Consider the following 23,958-nt stretch of genomic DNA (forward strand, 5'->3'; position numbering starts at 1 on the left):
ACCTCTGTAGCAGGACTTTCAGTTAAATCAGGCCTTTCACCTGTTGTACTATTACACCATCTAGTGGAAAGACACAGGACTATTATTTCACTAATAAAACAGCTTTCAGCTTTCAGGACAACTGGACTGGACCAATATTTTGCTCATCGTCATAGGTTTGTATGAATGATATATTACTGTCTCTACTTTTTTTCTTTTGTCAGCAAATAAAAACCAAGATTGTGTTGTTTTTCTCAACAAAGACAACCACAGTGGGATTGTTATATCAATGTATTAATGTTTTATTCTAATTACAATAAACAGAATATATCAGTCCCTTATTTGTACAAAAATACCTGAAAAGGTTACAATTATGATTTATAAGCCATTCAAATATTTACAGATTGAAGCAAAGCACATTATGAATACAATAGCTCCCTCGCTCTTACCCAAAAGAGACAAGTTACTGTGTTCATTTTTGCATTCCCTGAAAGACGTAATAGTTTATATTTCTATATGTATACATTTACATATACAGACATATATATTTTATATACATATTTATATATATATATATATATATATATAGGTCTGTATATTCACTTGTTGCTATGGTGTCTTGCATTGTGACAAAGTTATGAAAATGCACAATGGCCAAGATGATGGTCGATCAATCCTACCATCTTTGCAGGATTGGGGCCAATTCACTTTCATTTAAAAAAAAGAATAAAAAAAAAAAAAGGAAGGTCAAACTGAAAGTGCAGCTGAAAACACAAGCATTCGCTCTCAGTCACTTTGTCCCCGAGTGTGACGGGGAAGGTTTGTCATTCAGTCCAAACAACAGGTCAGGTTTATGTCAAGAACCAGAAGTCACCAGAGGCACCAGCTGTGGTCACAAATGACCTGGCTACCGAAAATGATGCTGTGGTTCACAAGTGAACACTGAAAACAGATTTAGCATGGATCAGATTAAGTTGAAAATGACAGAGTTGTTCAGCCCACAGTGAAAACATAGGGAAATCAGATTAGGTAGCCAGGTAAGTAGTTCCGGCTTTTTGTTTATTTGTTGTTTTTTTAGGTAATAGTGTTAACAATAATATATATATATATATATATATTATTTTTTTTTTTTTTAAAAACAGTTAAACTAAATGTACTCTTGGGATCTAGTCAATTTTGTTGTCAGGATATTTCAAGTAATCACAACTAGCAGATAGGTGGTGCACATAATGGAGGAAAAAGAATGAACTCCCCCCAGCTTAATGAAACTACAACATTGAGGAGTCTTTTATCATCCTGTACATGATAGTCCAAGTTATCCGACGGACCAGTAGTTTTTAAAACGTGCTCCCTATCAACCCTGAGCAACCCACTTACATTCATCTCTGTTACGTGTAAAAGTTGTGGATTTCCAAAATCACCTGATTCATTTGTCCATACTGACTCACTGAGTTCACACTTTTACCGTTTGCATTTAGAGAAACTAAAATCCTGCAACATCCAAACCCTAAACGTGACACTGACACTGTGGCCTAACATCTGCCACCATAAAAACAAATGCAACACTGGGGGATTTTAGAGGGTAAACGAGTCAATGTGAACTAAAAGGTTAGAGGTATATCACTTGGTACCAATTTAAATACTTACCACCTTGGATTTGTTCTTGAACATCACTGGCATCATTGAGTCAGTGAGTTCTTAATAGTCTAGGATGCTGCTCAGTGATCCAATCCAGAGTCCAGAGTCGTAACAGATTCTCTAGGGAAATTGACTTATTTTGAGATCAATGTTGTTCTGGTTTGGTTGAGTTAGTTCCCAGTTTAGAATTATGACAGTTACCTACATATGTGTGGAGATCGTTTTATGCATTTCTTCAAATATATCTAAACTAAGCATTTTGAAGATTCTCATTTAGAGGCTTTAACTTGAACCTAAAGGGATTTTTTTCTCTTTTTTTTCTACATTTTTTTTTGCTATATTTTCTTCAAGGAGAAAGCATGTTGAGCCTTACTTGACCCAGTTTACCAAAACATCTGTGGCTATGTTTCTTAGACTTATTATCTGGGGTCGCCACACAACAGTGATGATAATGGGAGAAATGTGAGGCCTCTTAGCACAAAAGGTTTGAAACAAATTATTGTTATAGATTCAAAATGGAAGAATTTAAATTGGGGGGGAGGGGTGAGTATGAAAAACATCTTAGTGATTCATTTTTTGGGAAACTCAAGTCATTATTGTGTTTTTAAATCTCACATCATTCATCTCGTCATATATCGGAATGACAATGTGAATACTATGGATGTCAGTGTGCTTTAAAACATCACTTCATATCAAGTGTTGATGATGACAAATACATTTGTGAATAATCAAAACTAAAAAGAAAAAAAAGTCAAAAAAAGATGCTCGGTCATAATAATAAAAATAATAAATCACACTGGTCAATCATTTCATGTAATGATAACAGAACAGTACAGAACAGCGCTGAGATAAAGAAATCTAAAAATGTTCAAGTAATCACATCCAGATAAATAAATACATTTTGCTGCAGCAATACTTAGAGAAAAAAAAAAAAAAAATATATATATGATTGAGTCATTGCATCTTAGATGGTGACCACGCAAAGTGTCAATATAGTGCGGCTATTCTGCAAATCAGATATTATAGTATGTCTTATTATAACAACCTGCAGCAGGTAAATAAAAGACGGCTGCTGATGTTGGTAAACACAAACAGATTTCCAACCATCTGACAGCTGCAAGATTAAACACGGCTACTACGAGCAACACTTTGAAGGGAGTGTGTTAAAAAATACAAACTGATAAAAAAAAAACGTCATGATAATAATGGCAAGGTTTCTGAGTGAATTTCAGTCACAGAGTTAGTGACCGGGCTCAGACTAAACATCGACTTGAAATCCAAAGTAGAATTTGAATTATTTACCTCCAGTCTTCCCAGATTTTGAGTTGGCTGAGTTTGACCCTTTATGTGATCTGCATTTAGGTCCACGCTCGACTAGAGACACTTAAAAAGCATCGCTGTCTATTCAAAGAAAAAAAGTAAGTGAAAAGTCGATTGCAGAAGCTCATTTTGAAGAAAACACAAAGGGGAAATCATTTAAAAATAATATGCTGGGTGGGATTTTTGTTGCTGATTTAGTAACTCGGTAAGAGCTGTACACCCTGATCATTCAAAAACTATAGTCAAGTTAGTAAAGTCAAATGAAGGGACATGGATTAAGACAGAAACGGTCTTAAGTCTGAAACCTAACATTTGCTGCCTCACTGCTGAGTATTCTCACTAACAGTGTATTAGAATATATCATCTGAGTGAGACGAGCACAGAAGAGAGAGTCGATGAGCACGTCCATAACTGGGTGGTGTGCAGTCAGTGTGTATGTGACACAGTTTGCTCACAGGCAGATAAAAGGCTGCATTATGCTGCATGTAATGCACAACGTCTACCATCAGTGTGGAGCCACGCTCCGCGGTGACTGCCGGATCAGATACTGAAATAAGTGTGAGGTACGAGGACAGGTTTTTGTCCACGGGTTTCCACTGTATCTCCGTGCTGAAGCAGTTTTGTTTGGCAAAGGGTTTCCTCTGACTTGCTGACTGTTAAGTGGGTGAAACTCCTGAGGGAAATATTAGTGGTTACCCTTCCTGTGCTGTGGTGAGGAGGAAAAAAAAAAAGCTGATGCTTATACAACAGGTAGCTTGATATTACCTACAGTGAAAAATAAAATAAAATAAAACTACTGCATATGGCTTCACTTGAAATCTGTCCACCTGGTTACAGTTGTTCAAGCTTTATTACTCGTTATTTTACCCTGAATGACACCATAGTTTGATTCATGCCAACTCGCTTCTGTGGAAGTAGCCTGGTAAATATTTTTGGAAAACTGGAGCGTGCAATAGAACAACAAGTACAAAATGACCCCCTTGTAGCTTAGGTAAATAATGAAGAGTTGCACATAATCAGAATGCAAAAAAAAAAAAAAAAATTCAGATAATATTGATAACAGTATAAAACTTCAATGAATGTATCAATAAGAAATGAAACCCTGTGTTGTCAGAGATGAACAAATGAATTTTCCGAGTGAGCAAACAATAAAGACTAGGTGTTGTCCACTGCAAAAAAACACTTTGTTCTAATAGGTCCAGGTTTTTCCCTAAGGCTTTTTTTCACCAGGGGATTTTGACTTTACAAACTTCCGATGTCCCCCAAACCTCAGGCGGATACGGAAGCACCCATTCTTCCTGTCACCTCCAAATTTCATCCAAGTTGAGTTTGGACATGTCCTTGCATGCCTGTGACACCAGAGGGCGCTGGCACCATCTCACAGTTCAACAACACAAGATCACACACACACACACACACACACACACACACACACACACACACACACACACACACACACACCCCCGTCAAAGGCCACTCCAAGTTTGATGAGTGCAAAACAATCAACTCTCCATCTACAGTAAATTCTTTGAGGACGTGCGATGAAAAGTTTGAGTGAGTGGTCCTAACAAAAGCACAAAATGATGCGGCTGATTGTCCAGTTGAAGCTTATTAATGACTGTGAATAGAGCAAGACTGCGGAAGATTCTGCAACAGCACTGACACACATGGCAGTGTTCGTTTCCTGTACGCTCTCTTGTCTCGACTGCGGAACCTCAGGAGCGCGTTGCACATCTGACTCCTCAAACATCCATGCAAAAAAAAAAAAAAATCCAACAAGTCAGCAGTCTCTGGCAGACTCACAACAACATAAAACAACACTAAACCATCAGTCAATTCACCAGCTTCTTATTAAGATAAAAACAGAAGAACCATCCGACTGAATGATTCTTTTTGTTTTGCTTGTTTCAGGCAGAGTCAAGTGATGAGGGTAAGTGGGGGTCAGGTGTTTTGAGGATGTCATAAGGCCACGACGGTGCAAGGGTGTTTGAGTTTACAAGGCAGCACTCCTCTGTTGAGCTGGTAGAACTCCACCAGCTGAATCAGGTCGGTGAATTTGGTGGCGCCATCGTCAAGGCTGAAGAAGCTTTGGCCGTCCTCTTCACACTGGCAGTGTCAGAGCGTCCAAGTGAGGGTGAGACACAGCAGACGGACAAAGGGACGAGAAAACAGATGAAAATCAGACTCTGCTCTGCAGACACATATTATTACAGTATATACAGAAGACGTTTAAAAAAAAAGATTCATACCGGTAGTATTTGGAAATGTTTGATTTTCTGGTGATGGCACAATGTGAGCACAAATGACTTGGGGTTACTCTGACTGACTCTCAGCAGAAACAGCCTGTGCAACAAGAGAAAGGAGGAAACTTTTATGGATGCAGCGAGGAAAAATGGAGATGTTGAGTGATTTCTTTTTTTAATTCAGAAAATAATAGGAAAGAAGAATTTGCTGCAGCTGCTCACTTACCCGTCTACATTTCCTTGCTGATGGATAATGCGGTGGGATTCTTCTCTCGATATTCGGCCGTGGAACCACAGCTGCGTTATGTGGATAACTGCGGTGACAGTGAAAGGAAGACGTGCATTTTACAAATCAACATAAAAAGAAGTGGCACATCTACTGCTTTGTTGAGGCTGAGCGTTTACCTGAGCTCAGGGACGAGTGGTGCAGTGGACTGTGGGAGCCTAATACGTTCAGTCGTTGACTCCTCTTCTGAGAGAGATGCCACACAGAGACAACACAACAGGGATTATTTCATGATCTGGTACAATAACATCAGGAATTACAGTATGTGTACAAAAATGGTTTTGAAACCATGTTTTTAAACAATTGAGAAACTTAATTTAAAGTTAAAGCTGCTGTCAGTGTTTGAGTATCCCACAACAATTATCCCAATCAATTCCTTTTCAGCTCCAGTTAGGCTGAGTTTGTTTGTGAATAAATTGCCTGCCTCACAAAACCTGTTCATGACGTGACAGAGGGAGGAGAATGTTACTGGCATCGTTGGACAAAAACTGAGCCAAGAGATGACAGCTTTAAATATTAAAAGTACTTAAGGGAAGAGCAGGTCACGGGTTATTCACATATTGTATTAGGACGAGGTTGATTCCTACTTTAATAACCCTTCAGCATATATAAAGCAAATGATATTAATTATATTAAATGCATCACCAGTCGCATGAGCTTTATACCAGAGGGTCCCTCTTGTCACTTCACCAGAGGGAAATTTGTTCTGTATAAATATTTGTTCAGCTCCCAGCATTGTTGACAGAGACATGAGGCTGTGTCTCACCCTCCATGCGTGTCCCTCCTCCATGGCGGCACTCTGAGCTTCCACAGGGTTGTCGATCACTCTGCCTATCCTCCCTGAGAAATCCATCGCTACAAGGGAGTTCTCCGACACACTCCGCTAGGGGGCGCCACAAATACACCACATTAAAAATCCAGCCACATTAGTAGTACATTTCGAGTTGACAAGCTGCAGTTACGCCCAAAAGTATATGATTGAAGTGTTCTAAATGAATAAAATTGGAGTGGCAGAAAAAAAAAGGATATGTAAAGAAAGTGTTTCAAAGCAAATCTGAATATGTGGTTTAGTAGTTCATGTTTTAAAGGTGCTTTAATCAAACTTCACATGAAGAATAACACTTACCACAGGTGCTGAGAAATGTGAAATTAAGGTTTTTCTCTGTTGAGGGATCTTGTAATTCTGGTACAACACAATCCCGTACTGTAAAGGAAAAGGGAGATCACTGGTGAACACATGCTATAAGAATCATTCATCTTTAGTCTTTTGTGTGATGTCTAATGTGTTACAGCCCCAGTTATAGACTCTTTACTTTCTTAACAAAGTTGCTTTAACTTGGTGTCAATTTTTGCGATGTGATCTAAAGGATCCAAGAGAGTGATGGTGTTACCTTAAATAGTCTGAAGGCAGTCATCCAACACATCCTTGCCTGTTCATCCTCTGCACACAAAATCCTCAAGTCCTTTAACTCCCCTCGACCTTTGTTGGGCTGCAGATAAAAAAAAAAAAACAACCCGCCAACATTATCATCTTCATCGCTGATAGTTGTACATAACCTAGCAAGGATAATGGCAAAACTGTCATGTCATCTACAGAATTAAACAACTATACAACCAAAAAGGATTCAAAACAACAGTAGTTCACCATCAATGCTGTTTTCACCTCTTTGATCGGAGACTCACCTTGATACAGAAGCCGTAGTCTGTGGGTGCACTGTGGTGCTTTTTGCCTGTGACGACAGTGAAGATATTGCTTTCTTCTATGTCTGCGAGTAACTGTAGATGTCTGGGCTCCTGGAGACAGGAATAATTAATCAGTCAGGGCATGACGGAGAGAAACACAGCCTGGAGGCACACCGAAAGACAGAGATCACAAGCTCTTACGTAAAAGGTAATCTAATTTCTTTGGTGTGTATTTATCGTTTTCAATCCTAATTATTTTAATATAAAAAGTATGTGCATTCTTGAGACATAAAATGAGAAGCAATTACAAAAAGATGGAAAGATTAAACGTGCTCTTACCTTTGACGATCCTTTTGTCGAACAGTAGAGTCCCGAGCGCCGCAGGAACATGTAAACCTTCTTCCATGACTTCCGTCCGACCTCTTTCACATACAGGTGACCCTGGATCTCTGGACAGCTACTGGTGGCTAGGAAGCTCTGGAAGAGGGAGCAGGAAAGGTGTGAAGGAGGAGACCAGCACACATTCACTCTATCATTCTTTCCCTCACTCTCTGCCTTAGGAGGGCAACGCTGGATCACATCTGTCGCTGGGAATTGCTTTTTTGTCAAAGACTAAACAGTAATCTGGGCGTCTTGTGCTCGTGCCAGATGGACGGCAGCTCGGCTTCTTAAACAACATGGTAACGACCACAATAAAAGCAGACATTGTGCAACAGTCTGAGGTGTAGCATCAGATCCTCATACTGTTATGTGAATGTACATATAAAGTTTATTACATGTACATGTAATATATTTCTCATTACCCACGAGGTGGACCTGTTTTTAACTCTGAAGACATTTTTTCTTCATGAGAAGAGGAAAAAAACATGTTTTTAAGCTAATATGATATTTAAGCTTTAGTTCTTGAGCTTATCAAAAATCTCTGCTCTATATATTTGCTCAGTTTATGTGGGTATGAAATAAAAAATTGTTTAAAGAAGGACCAGGCAGACATGACAAAATTAGAGCTAAAGCTACGTTTTCCTAAAATATTTTTGTCTTTTATGCCATGAATCTGCACGTTATCTTTTTCCGTCTTAATTTTCCGGTCTCTGGTGAGAAAGCATAAAACGCAGTTACACAGCGTAGTTCGTGCAGAGAAAAAAACAAAGTGTGTTATGAAATTTGTCTGCCAAGACAAACAGACTTAATCAACTTAAAATGCATTCCTACTGTGGACTGTTGAAGCCTAAATTGTTTTGTGGGTGTTTGGAATTTGTGGTTTGTGGGTTGTTTTTTTTTTTTTTTTGAAAAACATCACGCCATGAAGTGGCAGGTTATGTTATTAGAGCTGAATTGGAACCTGTGGCTTGTGGCTAGAAGGTAACCTGTTCCAGAAGACTCCTCAATATTTGAAGCACATGTTTCCCAGTGTTTTGGAAACAGCCGATGATGGGCCTCTTGCTTGAGCAGTTCCCTGCATTGCTAGAGCGCATGGTCACACGCAAAGTTCATTCAAGCTGCTTTCTTCTTTTCCTCTAAGGCCCTACACCTTGCTGCAGCTTCGCACTGACATACGCTTCTTGCATAACGGCAAATATTCCTGACACCTGGCTGTGCTCGGGTCATAAAACACTTTAGCTTGGACAGGACACTAATTGAGTGTGAAGATCTTGTGTTTAGGAACAGTCAAACTGGGGGGTGGGGGGGGGGGATTCCTGACACAACTCGGCCCCTCTCCCTCCTTCTCTCCCTCCCTCCCCATTCATTTATTGACGTCTCTATGTGGAGCATAACAGAGCAAAGCTTCTTTGTGATGAGTGGGGGAGTTAAAAGCTTTCTGTGAGTGGCGAGGATGAAGGGATGGATTCCACTTGTGGCTCCGTCTCTGGCGGCTCCATTACACGATACGGTGGAGAGACAGGATTGTATGTAGACTAAAGCTCTTTAAAATCCAAAGAATCCTTTTTTTTTGTCTGGTCTCCACATGGACTTTTTTCTTCATCATACTGTGTGTTTTGTTAAAAAAAAAAAAAAAGAAAGAAAGAAAGAAAAAAAGACTATTTGGCCGATGAGTGGTGCATGAGACAGGTGAGCGGTGTGATACGGGTAGTGTGCAAACACACAATAGGCAGGTAAAGTACAGTATGTTCCATTTCTGACAGACATTAGAAGTGTTGGACCTGCGATGCGTGTGCTGACTCAATCATGTGTCGACAGTAGTTATTACTGCAGGCTCAGGCGTGACACGCTGTCTCAGGGTCAGAGGTGAGGTATGTCTGCATGATTGTACAGTATGTAGCGGGTGCTGACTCCAAGAGAAATTAAGCTGCGTGCACTTCAGGAGTGAGAGACACACACAGACAAATGTGAGTGAGTAAGTGAGTGAGTGAGTTTGTTCGTACCTGAAGGAGCTGAGAGGGTGGAATCGTACGATTGGTTTCCTGACACCATGCAACCATGTGCTCTGGGAAAAACGTCTGGTGGAAGAAGAAGAAGAAGAGGGTTGAGAGATAAAGACAGAAATAATCAGCCACAGTGGTGATAATTACAGGGCGGGAATCTGTGATGGAAAAAGGCATGTCGCACACATCTCATTACAACAGTCAGCTGTCGTAATATTTCACGTGAATACAACACAAAGAGACTTTTTTCCTGTCAAGGAACATGCCTTTCATTCCATCCCTTCAGGGGGAACACAAATATATATCCTCAAGGACACACGGCGAATTACTTTGTACAGGCTATAGGTATACTATCGTTCAACAAACAGAATGTTACAAACCATATTACCAAAGGGTTTCTGAAGAATTCATATTTGGCATAGTTCTTCCTGAAGAGGAATCTACTGTCACTGTTCATTGAGGCCTGGACCTGAACCACCAGCTCATGGTCTTCTAGACAGCGTTCTGAGGTGGGACAGGAAGACAAAGAGAGGAACGAGAGCAATGGTCAGTCATCATTTCAACAGTTTTCCAAATGTGCCAATGCAAGCATGAATAGAAATATGAATATCAGTAGAAAGTATCATTACTTTGACTATGTCACATAAGCAGCGTGGAAGTCTCTAATGAGCCGTGCAGATCTCATAATTTGAGGGAAAGACCTGTTAGCAGATTCCTCTTTAAGCCAGAAACAGAAAGTTTAAGAAAAAATAACTACCTTGTTGTATTTTAAGCACCAGTAATCTTCTGTATGATTAAAGACTGTTAATATATAATTGCAGGCAATCCTGAATTCAACATAAAAAAGTGGTTAATGTGACTTAACCGCGCCAGAACCATCCTGGCTTTCATTTGAACTGCTCAGTGGCCTCGGAGGATCTTTTAAATTGCAGACTGGTTTCAATGGTTTGTGCTCATCAAACCAGCTGTGACAGATGATCTGACCAAGGCCGTTCTCTGTTAATGTGAATAATGGGGGATATGATTCAGCCAATAGTGTGTCCTTGAATAAATGTGGTCAGAGGTCCCGGTGATTTATATCCTCTGACTGTGAAACCGGACATGACTCAGTCAGAGTTGCAACAGCGTAACAAGATTCCTCTGGAGAATCTCTAATAACAGACCAGTAGATGTAATTAAATGTTGAAACGTTACTAACTTTCGCAGAAAACACGGTCTCTTTTTCGTGTGAAAATTGTGAACGTCTCTGATTCGTCGCCTCGTTTTTGCCTCTTCATGTCGCAATCTCCTCAACGCTGTCACGACTCTTCTTTTTCTTCCTGCTCCATTCATCCTGTCGCCTGGCTGGTCGGTGAGTCACTCGTGTTCGTGACAGTGACTCACCCTCGCAACACTACCTTACTGTCCCGGAGTTGTTAACCTTTCTGAGCTGAGGTCACTTATCTCAAAGGCCCATTTCATCTTATTCAGCAGTGTAGCAGGAGTGGGCAGAGATGTACGGGAATAGGCCTCCTCTGTTCAAACACGCTATTGTTCGGGTCTCTCTGAAACTGCTATTCTTGTCTAGCACCCAACCACATGTGCACACATTAAGTATCACGGCACATGTGCAGTGCAGACTCGCAGTCTGTGCACACAAGCTCACACACACTGGAGCAAGGACCTCATCGTGTACTGCACATAATTATTCTTTTGAATATTCAAACTATTTTTCAGTTGACACAGCACCCTTATGACAAACACATTTTTGGTTTTACAGTGAATGCAGGACGAAGGACTATCATATAACTGAGTATTTTAACAGCAAAAGAGACATTTCAGGCAATTTTTGGAAATATCCATCAATAATGTCCACACAATGCAAAAGTCTAAACAGGTGTGACAAATGACACTATGCGCAAGGTTTCTCTCCTTTAGAAGGTCGGTGCGTGCGGCGGCTTCATCACATCTCCATTTACTGAATTTTCATAAAATGAAACGTGATGAGTCATTATTTCAGAGCTGAAAAGAATACGGTTGCAGACTGCACAGGTGAGCCAGAATAGAATTAGAGCTATAATAGACCAGAGTTACTCTGAGCCAAAAATGATGTCATTTACAAACACGTCAGCCTAACTGTATTTGGCAGCATGCAGTTGGCAGCGCTGATGAGAAATGGAATCAGATCACAATGGATGGTGAAATATTGGGTTAGAGCTGCGGGACCTGTTCTTCAAATAATGCAATAAGTTTTGTAAAAGTTTACTCACAATGACAGCATGAGCAGCTTGTTAGTGTGTGTCATGTCTCTGGGAGAACAAAACCTGTACTACGACAAGTTGAAAGAGCAGAAACAAAGTGGTTTTACATATGTTTTTCATGTCTTTCTAGATTTCACAAGCAAGCAGCACTCTGCTCTATATAAAACTACACCCCCTTCTCTCCCACATCTGTTAAACTGTACAGACATGAACCCTGAGCACAGGCTCAACTTGTCTTCCATAAGTGCTTTATAATCGCTCTCTCCTCAGGGGGAGGTTGGGTTTTTCTAACGTTCAGCTGGCCACAGCTTTCCAAACTTACTGTTATGGTGCCAAGTCTAACACAACATCACCCTGACAAAAAAACGCAAAGCTCCTTTTTCTTCTTAATGCAACAACAAGTAAAAATTTCCTGTTCAAAGACAAACTTTCATCATTGTTTTCTACCTTTGAGTCCATTTCCTTATTTTATTCTTTTCCACACATTTACCATTAATAAATAAAACCAGCTATAGCACTAAACAAGCATGTGTCTTTCTGTCATTTAAATACAGGTAAGTATTGGTCCTTGCTCCTCAGTGTCTACAGGGTTTGCCGTATAATGCCATCACTTCACTACACACCAGCAAACTCAATTCCTGAATCAGTTATAAGAAACCAAACGCTACAACACACTACTCATCATTTCTGAGAAAGTCGAGGCATCATCATTCCTTTTTACCCTACATTAGTCCAGACGTCTGTCAGTAAGAGGCTCTATTTTCAGGAGAGTGAACTAAAGAACCTTGAACATGAACAGTAATCTTTTTAACTCTCCATCACCTCTCTGCCATGTCATTCACATTACTGGATCAATAACATTTCGCTCAACCCCTTTAGATTGCAAGTGTCAAAGGATTTGTTTGTTACAGTCTTCATCCGTGACTTTGCTACGTCTCCTAATCTATAAACATGTCATTATAAGATAATAATAATAATAATAATAATAACAACAATATTCTGCATCTATCTGGGGTTGAAAGCAGCCATTTTAACAGGAATAACAAATAGCTCTCAGCACTCCTCCCACAATGCTTCTCTCTTATATTTTTTTATTCTTTTGTTATTTTAGTTTGGTAAATAAATGTGCACAAAAAATTTAACAGCCCACATTGGGGCGTGAGCAGAAACTCCGTAATAACCACTGAGAGTGAGTTGACCGTGCTGCCCACAGTGTGACGAGGATGAACGTGAAGGTACGCAACGGTAGAGAAAATGGACAAACTTGTGGATTTAAGGCAACGGTATAGTTGCTTGTTTAATGTGTCCTGCAAGACGCACCGCAACCGAAAGCAGACAGTCCGCCTCCACGTCTGTGTATATTCTGAAGTCACGTTAAATCACTCGAGTTTCTGTGAGACCCCCTGATTATTGACTGGGCTTTCCCGGGATTAAAACACTGAAAATCGGTTACAAACTTCGTTGTGTCTGTGGTCGCCCACGTTTTTAAGATCAAGTCAGATTTGAAACTCCTCTTGTGTGCATACACCTCTCGCTTAAGCTCATCTTTAACCTACATATTTTTAGGGACATGCAGCTCAATGTGTGAGCTCGATGTACGACTCTGTAGATGTAGATTTTCCTGAGATAGTGCACTCCCGCAGAACACTGCTCTGTGACGCATTAGATCACCAAACATTGTGAATTGTACATTGCGTGTATTCATGCTTGAATACACGCCTCCATGAGAATATGCCGCTGGACTCTATGCCCCCGGTTAGTACTTGTATATGTCAGTGATTGCGCTGCATGTCTGTGAGAGTACGTAAGCATCCGTCCATTGGGGCTTTTGTGAGTGTGTGAGCAGTGTTTCCGGCCTCTGACCCTTACCTAGCCCGAACAGTGGGTGGTGTTCAACAAGTGCCCAACTGTTGTCATCCACACAATGGCTTTTATAAACCAGGAGCTGGCACAGGTCCCTGGCTGTCATGTCAGCTGGGATCTCCACCACTTTACCCATGCCATCTTCACTGAAGATCTTCACAATCTGGAAGGAGAAATGAACAGAAATCAATTGAAGGAGAAAGAACAGAGCTTCAATAAAGGAGATTGCTGTGTAATAACCCAGTAACTAGTGTCACAACACAGGTTCCTTCAGTTTCAATACAACAAAGGTTCAGCGTATATCCATAATATAATGTTTATGAACTGTGCAAACACACTTTGAGACACAAAACATGGCTTGCTTCAGAAAATTTCAAACCATGATCAACTAGTTTCTTCAACTTTCTTTCAATACGGTTTGATTTTATTTTTACATTTTTGGCCATGTCATCCAGCCCTAGTCCTCAATATGACACAGCCAACCAAAAAAAAGAATGGACACTGTACACCTTACTAGTTACAAAGAATGCATTTAAAATGATATAGACATTTTTAATTTTAGATTTTTTTTGGACAATCACACAACCCACCAGTTTAACACAGACCATTTTCGAAAACTCAGCCTAATAGGTGGGTGAAGCCAGCAATTTTCTTCAAACACTAGAATAGTATTTATCATATAGCTCCCCATACACTATAGCATACACAGCCCTGTGATTACAGCACACAATAGAAAAGCACAGACATTCAAGGCTATGTAGCAATTGTGGTGTTTGAAATCACAGACAAGCATTACTTAAAGCAACTTGTTAAGTAATATAGTAGCAAATATACTGTGGTGTATGACAAGCATCTGCTCTTGTGAACACAAAGCAGCCAATTGGATCGGAGCTGTGTTTATAAATAAAGCTCGACAAGAAAATGGATCCAAATATCGATATGACGTGAGTGAGTTAAGAGCTCAACTTCTCCCATAACTTTACTGAAGTTAATATTGGGTAAATATTGAGACTGCAAATAGAAATATTGAGTATAATAGGCCTTTTTACGTGGAATAATAATGTATACATGACTAACACCTGTTTTACAATTATGACGCAGACACATATTTGCATGTGTGTTACTCAATGTTAGCGCTGAACAGTTCATCACTTTCAAATTGAAATTCCAATTTGAAACAATGCAATTCAGCAAAAATCCAGACGCTGCAGTTTAATGATTCCATCCTTAATTGATTGACTGTATATCTACAATATAGAAAAATACTGTGGATCATATTCTGATGACTCTGTCATGTTTTACATCTGTTATATAGTGATTATTGAACCGAAGCCTGGTATAAAAAATGATATAACTCAAATCAATCCGCCAGAAAAGGTGCATGGAGGTATTTTTCCCAAAATCTTCAGCCCTACTCAATGTGTATAAGCTGAATATCTGTCTGTATAATGTATAGCAATAGCGCATAAGATGCTGAAACATGCGCCTGCGATGACATCTGTGTCAAATACAAAGACTAATAATCACAGTGTGTGAAAACTGTAAGCTTCCCCTTATCACATTTACCCTATAATCCACTTAAAATTGCTGTCAGCACGATTGCATTAAGCGGCCCTTAATTTACTTCCTCTTATATCTACACAGGGAAACCAAGAAGTCACAGGAAACACATCTCAGAAAACTGGAGCAGCCTACTTAACCTGCACATAAATCCAGCCTACTTGCTTACATGCATGTAATGTATGCATGCTTCCCACATAGTAGATCATAGAGCAAAAATGCTGCACATAGCATCAGAGTTTGAACATGCCAAGCATTCAATACCATCCAAGACTTCAGAGAAAAAAGCAAGCGAACCATAATCATTTAAAGGTGTGGACATATTTCACTGTCTAATGATTCATTGCACTACACATACTTGGGGGAAAAAAGACAAATTGTCTTCAGTGTTTAAGGTATTTACACATTCCATTTCCCGCCTGTACTAAAACACGCCAGTACTCCGAAGGGAAATGTAAAGACATGAGGAAGCAAAGAGAGGCAGAGACACATTGGGAGAGATTAGAGCGACAGAAAAGAGAGCAGCCTTACCTCCACGGCCCGCAATAGACAGCAGTCCGGAGAACACGAAGGCATTTTTGGACTGAGCCTGGCTCCCCACACACTGACACACACACACACACACTCACTCACTCACTCAATCTCTCACAGTTACTAACACAGAAAAGCCTTTCTTCTCTGCCCCCTTGGAAGAGAGAGATACAAATTTCAGAGCCAACAGTTGACAGTTACAATGGTGCCTGTCACACAACCCCAAAGTCCTTCAGTCTATCTAAGCAGCTGGCTGTCTATAAAAAAAAAAAATGTCTCTGTGAAGTGAAGCTGGTGTCTGTGCAGCTCAGAGGACAGACACACAGAGGCAGTCAGCATTCCGATGGCAGCAGGTACAGTACAGTGCTTAATGCCGGTTCAGTCTGACAACTATCCTTCCTTCTCTCCCTCCCTCTCACTCTTTCTATCCCTCTCTCTCTCTCTCTCACAAAGGGTTACAGCCTCAGTCACGGGCTCCACGGCACACTGAATCAAACCACACGCTCACCAGCCAATCACGAGCCTGCAGCAGGCTGATGTAATCATTCCCACACAGACTCAGGCGTGAGTGCACACAGACACACACACACACAGGCAGGCACACACACACATGCACAGGCACACACACTCCCTGAGAAGCACATACACTCTGGTAGACACACAGACGCACAGTCATGGACTGACACAGCCAACTTTTTCAGCTCTGTTTCAGTTTCTTTACTGAGCTCAGAACGAGAGGGTTCATTTGAGAAGGGTGTGGGGAATCGAGAGAGAAAAGATAAAACCAATGAAGGAAGGAGATAAAACAAAGTTTGTTGCTTTTCTCACTTCCAAAATGTTCCCCGTGTTTCATGAGAGGATCATTTGGCGCGTATGTTTTCTCTGCTTCTTTGACTTTCTTGTCCTCTCCCTCCCTCCCATCCTTCCTCACTTCTTTCCTCCCTCCCTGTGGATTAACTATGAACTCTGTAGTCAAATCCCTCTACCTCTCGCAGCACTAACAAGACTCATTACAGAGCAAATGCAATGAAACAAACCTGGAGCACTCCCCGAGCACTCCAGCCTTCTCCTCCTCCCCTGGTGGCAAGCTTTGTGCCAACATTCTTTCTCTCTAAAGAACAAAATCCTGGAGACTTTTGCACACATACACAGACACAAGCACTTCTCATTTTAACTCTAATATTTAATACAGCATCGGGCGAACAAAAAGCCTTGACACACCCTGTCTGGGAAGAGGTGAGAACAGCTTTATGCCGTTGTTGCAGCTACTTCTTTAATTATTCTACTTTTTTGAAAAGAGAGGAGTATGTGTGTGTGTGGGTGTGTGTGTATATACACATGTGTATATCCAAAGTAAACCAGGAATGAACACACAGGGGAAAAAAAGGAGGAAACTGTGGTAAAAAAGTTATGGCAGTCAAAAAGGCATGACCTACGACTTCATCGACTTTAGTGGCAAACTTTGGAGAGCAGTGGAGGGAGGGAGGGAGGGAGGGAGGGAGTCTGCGGGCTGGGGGAGGGGAGAAGGACACAGAGAGAGGGAGAGAGAAGAGTGTGTGTGTATGACTGCACATGCACACAGGCACATACGTGGGTGTGTGGGACAGGGAAAAACAGGAGAAAGACGGCCGTGAGAAGTGAAGGGTAAACGAGTGGGACGGAGAGAAGGAGAGAGAGAAACTGGTGGCAGAATGTATAATATAAATGTTTTCTACTCTTACCTACATATCTAGCCAGCACAGCTGTCTCTCCCCCCCCCCCCACCTCCCACTGCATTCACACACTCACGCAGCCCAAGACACACACCCTTTTCTACGTCACAGTTGTCAGACAGAGGGGGAAAGCCCCAGGATATCTGCATAGATCATACGTGCTGCGAATCAGGTTTCTGTGCTCTTATTATAAGTTCCTCATTCTGGCACTGAATAGGATGACATTTGTTTGAAGGTTTTAAGGGTTGAGAGCTTCCTTTTCTGTGTCCCCCCCCCACAGTGTGGATTTCATGTTGGCAGGAAAACAGACCCAGCAAAACGTTTGTTTGTGTTTGCCAATAGAGCAAAAAGTCAACACAGCTTGAATGAACATGGAAGCAAGCAGAGTGAAGAGAAACTAATACAGGTGACTTGGGTCATGGTCATTAGGACTAACAGGAAACAGTTGGTTGGAATGAACTGAAAAAATAATCACTACAATCTACGGGAGCAGCTGCAGCATCATTAATTCATCCCCGCGTTTCATCATAAAGACGCAGCTGCGACAGTCAGATGATACAGATCAGCTGATCGCCTGTGTAAGACAGATCTTAACCCTCCGTAGGTGCTTGTTGCCATAAATAGGCAACATATTAAATGACCGAATGCACACTTATTTGGAAGTGAGGCGCTCTTTTAGAAGGCGTGAAAATGATGAAGATGGGCCGTACCATTGCACCGTCTCAGGAGGGGAAGGAATGAGAGGGCAAACCCACAGAGATGACAATGGAGTGACACATTTCTAATGACCTGCTCCACTTCAGGGCTTCTTAAAGCCAGAGATAAGACCGCAGGTACAAAAAAACAAAACAATGTAGGTATAAGTGAGTAAGTGAGAGTCGGAGAGAAAAAAAGAAAGATAGAAAGACAGAAAGTAAGTCCTTTAAGTGTGTCCTTATTTAAATGGAGCAGCAGACCAGGGCCTCTCAGCCTCTGATGACTCAGGTCTGATAACTGGACTGTGACGTAATCCTCCAGGGAGGGTCTGAGAACACACACACACCCACGTGCACGCACAGAGACGACTTGAAGAGACATTACACCGTCTTACAATCATTTCCTGTAGCCTTACTCAAACTTAACCTTAAAGTACTATCAGTCAAACCACCTTCATCACCAGGTAACATTAACCTGACATTAATCTACCCTTATCTTAACCTAAACATAGTCAGAATATAAACAGAACTTAATGATTTACTCACTCACACACACACACACACACACACACACACACCAGCAGACACACACACATCAGCAGACACACAGGCACCCAGATGTGCTCAGTCATGCGAGCACATCTTGAGACACACGATACACACGATACACTTTACAGCACATACAGTGTTTGACATGTTTTGTGTATATTACAGTGTGTGCTTATACAAGGACACATAGAATTCCTCCCACTGCCTCACAAGAAGGATGTCTCCTTCTTGTGAGCTAGACAGGCATTGAAAGACAAACAGAAAGTAAACTGCAAGGTCCTGTATGAGGACATGCTTTGTGCTCACTTGAGGTATGTGCTCCAACATGTGCGTGCACGCCCCGTGATTCACACACACACACACATGCATCCGTCTCGTAGGGAATTGGCTGCCGGTCTATAAATAGTTCCACTGGTATTACATATGAATTACAAGCACTTACATCAGATAGGAGTTTCTGTGGCATATATTACTTCCCTAAGACTATTAGTCATTAGGCACAAGCCTGCACGCACACACACATTAGGATCCATTACATGTCGGTGCAGCACCACGAGAGGGAAGTCAGTGCTGTTAAAACACCAATACAAATACAAAAATACTGCAATTAATACAAAATAATAATTTGTATTTCAAATGCAATTTTCAGTTTGGTAACAATAATTGTAAGGTTATGCTAATAACAATATAATATTATAGTAATACCATGTTATTTCCAAAGTAATAGCTTGGCTATGAGAATTACTATAGGCTACCATCAGTGTCATACCTCCACATACAGAGTTAAAATTCATCCTCCTTTTTGTCCAACAGACTTTTTCCTTATGAATTCCAATTCTATTACTTGGTAATTAACATAATTATCAAAACATTATCTCCCTATTACAACATGATTACCATACAATGACCATATTGTTACTGTACTCGCTGTAACCCAAGTTCTTATGGATTAACACACGTGAACTTTCTCACCCTGAATAATCAAAGCCTGAGTAGAAAATATGGATTACTCTAACTTTACTAAACCATCTACTGCTTATCCTCAACATCTCTGAGTGATAATGTCAAACTGTTCAAGGATAAATAGATTTTTTAAAAGTCCAGTGTGTAAGAATTAGTGACATCTTATGGCAAAACTGCAAACTGCAACAAACTGAGGACTACTCCGCTCACACCTGTCCAGAAACTACGGACAGGTGTAGTTTCCAGAACGAATGGCGTCATCAACAAGTACTTTGAATTGTCCATCGTTTAATGGGGTTTCCACTGATGTTTAAATGTTGCTTATGCATCTGGTTTATGTGGGTGAAACCGGTCTTTCACTTATTTTCACTTGTTGTCCGTAAGGTAAAGCACTGACTTTTACAGCTCTGCAAGACAAACTATTCCACATCCACTCAAAAATTTACCGTTATAACGTACCATCTCTGTCTTTTATGGCAACAAAAAACTATACGGATTTAGCTCCTTCAGTTAACATGACTTGCCTAAGCTCCATGTTTCCATTAGCAAGAACCCCCGTAAAGCCCCACTAAATATAATGTGGTGCTGTGTGTGTGGCTTAGTCCACCCCTGATGAATGCCCGGATGATAAGATTGAGACACAAAAACCTGAATAAATCTCAGACAATTGGCCATCCCCTCCAACTGCCAGGAAAAGTCTGCTGACTCATGAGGAAGGGGCCGTGAACTGTCCCTTGTCTTCCAATGATGGCATCGAATTAAGACCCAGTACAAGAGGAACATCTGGGATCAGTGAAGCAGAAGAAGCCAGAGAGGGATTTGGTGGGAATAGTGAAATAGGAAACGGGGATAGGAGTGACGGGGGCAGGAGAGGGGAAGGGAGGAGAAATGTATAGAAATCTTGGAGCTAAAGACTCTCAGCACACACTGACAATACAAAGTCACGTACAGGCTGTGGCAGGCTGCCATCTCTGCTACTGCGCAGCCATGCATCAAACCATACACTGAATATTGGGTCGGTAGTTAGTCCACAGAGACGACTCTGTCTGTAAACAATGGCGTTTTGACACCAATTCAGGCTAAGATAGTGGAAGGCTGCAAGATTCTGGAGCTGAGCCAGGCTAAATTTAATCAACAGTGCAGGTCAGGTAGCACAAATTTAGGTCAAACCATAAGTGAGATTAAAATTATCCACCTAACAGCAGGGCAATGTGGACATAAAACATAAAAACAAACACAAAACCACAACTCTCACATGTAACCAGTTGTAATAATTCTCTAACTAAATGATTAAGTTATATATAATAATTAAGGTAACGATTCAACAGCAATAAAAATGTGTGGGTTAAAATACAACAACATCCTCCTGGTAATTAAATGATCACGATTTTAAAATCTAAAAAAATATTAACCCTTTAACATCTGAGCCTCAAAATGCCCATTTTAACCAAAAAAGGGCTAGAAATGCTTTTGCCCATTTTTCCAGATATTTTTTTTCAATATCTGGCATCTATTTACAGCTGACTGCATGTTAAAATAGTTTATTGACAATTTAGAAGGAGAAATCTAAAAGTTTTATTGAGAAAAAACACTGTAGTTGTACATGAACACCAGATGTGTGTTAAATTTGAACCGTATAAAACATTTAAATAACATTTGTTGAGTTTTTTTCTCAATGTCCAAAAAATTGAAATTTTTCCAACTTTCTCCTCCCTGGCAATAATGACACTGATTCGCCAGCTTCCTGCAACAGCGCGAGTGAAATGGCCGTAATAACCAAGCTTTGAAGTGCAACTTCTTAGCTTTCAGAAACCGCTGGAATTTTTCCCGATAGCACAAACCGTTGCGTAATTGCTGTAATGCAGAGTGCGTGTCGTCTGCGATACGCTCAGTATTAAAGGGCTAGAGATTGGGAATCATATCCGTCAGTATCAGTCCAATACTGATCAAAATCTCGGGATCAGATATTGTACAGATAAAAATGTCAAATACGATACAATCCAAAAATCCTTCATGTCACATGCTTCACTGTGCACAGACTGTAAAAATTAAAATAAAAATCAGCTAAAGGATTTTAGTCGAGCTGATTATCTCTTCTTTATAGCAGAGCAATATTTGTTACACAGTTGGAGAATTATGTGCCTTATGGCTAAAAAAAATAGTCTTAAATGACTGTATTGGACTAATATCAGTATTGGTATACTCGAGTTAGTGATATTGGTATCGGACACAAAAAAGTGGTACTGTCCCAACCCTAATGAATACAAGGTAATGCTTCTTTTACAATAGTCACCTGTCTTATTTGCACGTTAGTGACTTGGTATCAAATGTTAGCAGCAGCATGTACTCCTTCCACAATATTCTCTGAACTGAAAAATATTAGAGAAACACATGTTATTACTGTAAAACTGCTTGTTTCCGTGTTTTAACCATATTTAAATCACCCACTCAATTAATTAAAGACGAGAGGAGAAAATACATCTGCTGTTAATATCCTGAAGCTGAAGGGATCCTAAATGAAGTCGACTGCAGTGCAAAAAAAAGAAGACAAAATACTGCACTATTTTACAACATCACCAAACTTTGTACGTGCAGAGAAAAACACACCCTCAGACCGGTGTGTCATGAGTGAAAGAACTTCAACATCATAGGCAACGGTAATCATTTTCAATTCCAAGGAATCACAGTATGTGTGACAGTTCTTTATAAACTGCCCTTTATTGGGAGGGTTTTTTTGTGGATACCAACGTCAAAGAGTGACACCTCTAATATAATGGTAATAAATGAAAAGGAGGCTTTTCATTTATTTCATTGCATTTGACTCACAGAAGTGTTTCTCTGCAGTTTTGCATCCCCCCACACACTGTGTTTCATCTGTGAGACACGCGTGTACGTGTCGTCTTTCTCGCTGCACCCGTTCAGAGCTAAGTAAATAATCATGCGCCCGATGAGTAATACAGCAACAAAATAAAAAGGGGACCATGTCGCAACTTTCTGCTTTTCCTTCTTACTTCCCTCTTCTTTTTTTGCCTTTCTACAGCAGCAGCTTCAGAAATCTGAGTTGTCCTACTTTCCATGAGAGAGAGAGACAGAGAGAGAGAGAGAGATGCAGTCTCCATGACCTACATTAGTCCAACAGATCTGCTCAGCTTCGGCCAGATGAAAAAATCTTAAAAGGCAGCATATGACAGACACACACACACGGACACACAACCTGAGGAGTGTTTATACCTGTATTCACACATTTATCAGTAAAACACACACTCTCAATAAAGTTGAGTTATTCATTTCAAGCACAGTTTCTCATCCACACTTATGACTAAAATGTTTGTTTTTTTGCAGAGAAAAGCACAGTGATACTCTGACAGTCTAACGTTTGGAGACGGGGACGGAGCAGAGATCGAGCATTCATTGTCGAGGTTTGACGTGAGCTGCAGGAGTAATAGGATCTCGCCCCATTAACTGGGTGAAAGTTGTGGCTTCTTATCTTACTCCATCTGCCCTGTGGGACAAGAAGTGAAGGATAGACCATTAAAAAAGGTGCCTGGGTGGTCCAGTTATGCGCCCATGGAAAGATACATATGGTTAAATTTAATACTGATATAAATTAAGAAACAGGATGAATTATTTTCTAATATTTGGGGCCTGTGGGTTCCAACCATTAGCTCAATGAACAATTTTAAAAGCTCACAATGGAATCGCCTCATAAATCATCACCGTAAATAAATCACCTGTTTGATGACATCATTTAATGCTGGGATATTTTTTTACTACTATTAATATTATCATAATTTACCTTTCGGCAAGTGTCCTTGGGTGTCTTGAAAGGCGCTTATCAATAAAATGTATTGATATTACTAATAATAAGAAATCCTGTTGTTTTTTTCCCATTGGCTCAGAGATACCATATGACTTATTGTAATTCAAATATTTTCACACACACCAATCAGTGATAGTGAATGTATCTCCTGCATTAACCCGCCCTAATTATACACCAGTCGTGGCCATACAACGCGGGTGCAGGAGCAGTGGGCAGCACATATACAAGTTGGCTTTCAAATGGAAGGTAGTGGGTTTGATTCCTGGCTCTGTTCGTCTACTTGCCAATGTGTCCTTGGGCAAGACACTTAACTGCAAGTTGCTCCTGACGTGTGGATGAATATGAAAGATGTGTGATAGAAAAATCACACCATTTACCATTGACCATTTACAGGTCTGTGACTCAGGTGCACCTCCACACTGGCAACCGTCCGGTTACAAGCCGGTCTAACAAGATTAAGAACAAGATCATCTCAGACTTGGATCTTGGTAA

The 23,958-nt window shown here is 40.6% G+C and overlaps 1 protein-coding gene across 6 annotated transcripts in view; it reads right to left on the bottom strand.

The window, feature by feature from the left end:
• Positions 1-257: 257 nt before the first annotated feature.
• The window catches only part of grb10b (growth factor receptor-bound protein 10b), a 60,596-nt gene continuing 36,895 nt past the window's right edge, over positions 258-23,958 (bottom strand). For 4 of the 6 annotated variants that reach the window (XM_058647417.1, XM_058647413.1, XM_058647414.1 and 1 more), the window contains exons 7-18: positions 13,643-13,799; positions 9,922-10,037; positions 9,534-9,608; positions 7,489-7,626; positions 7,150-7,260; positions 6,858-6,956; positions 6,593-6,670; positions 6,233-6,349; positions 5,586-5,652; positions 5,407-5,494; positions 5,187-5,280; positions 258-5,043 (exon numbers count right to left, since the gene is read on the bottom strand). In XM_058647417.1, the coding sequence (XP_058503400.1) occupies positions 4,897-5,043; positions 5,187-5,280; positions 5,407-5,494; positions 5,586-5,652; positions 6,233-6,349; positions 6,593-6,670; positions 6,858-6,956; positions 7,150-7,260; positions 7,489-7,626; positions 9,534-9,608; positions 9,922-10,037; positions 13,643-13,799 (1,287 nt within the window). In that variant the 3' untranslated portion in view covers positions 258-4,896. Of the gene's footprint in view, positions 5,044-5,186; positions 5,281-5,406; positions 5,495-5,585; positions 5,653-6,232; positions 6,350-6,592; positions 6,671-6,857; positions 6,957-7,149; positions 7,261-7,488; positions 7,627-9,533; positions 9,609-9,921; positions 10,038-13,642; positions 13,800-15,727; positions 16,148-23,958 lie in introns of those variants that run through there. The other 2 variants (XM_058647419.1, XM_058647418.1) reach the window with 2 other exon arrangements.

Source organism: Solea solea, chromosome 13 (genome assembly GCF_958295425.1).
Source record: "Solea solea chromosome 13, fSolSol10.1, whole genome shotgun sequence".
Classification (NCBI taxonomy): Eukaryota; Metazoa; Chordata; class Actinopteri; order Pleuronectiformes; family Soleidae; genus Solea; species Solea solea.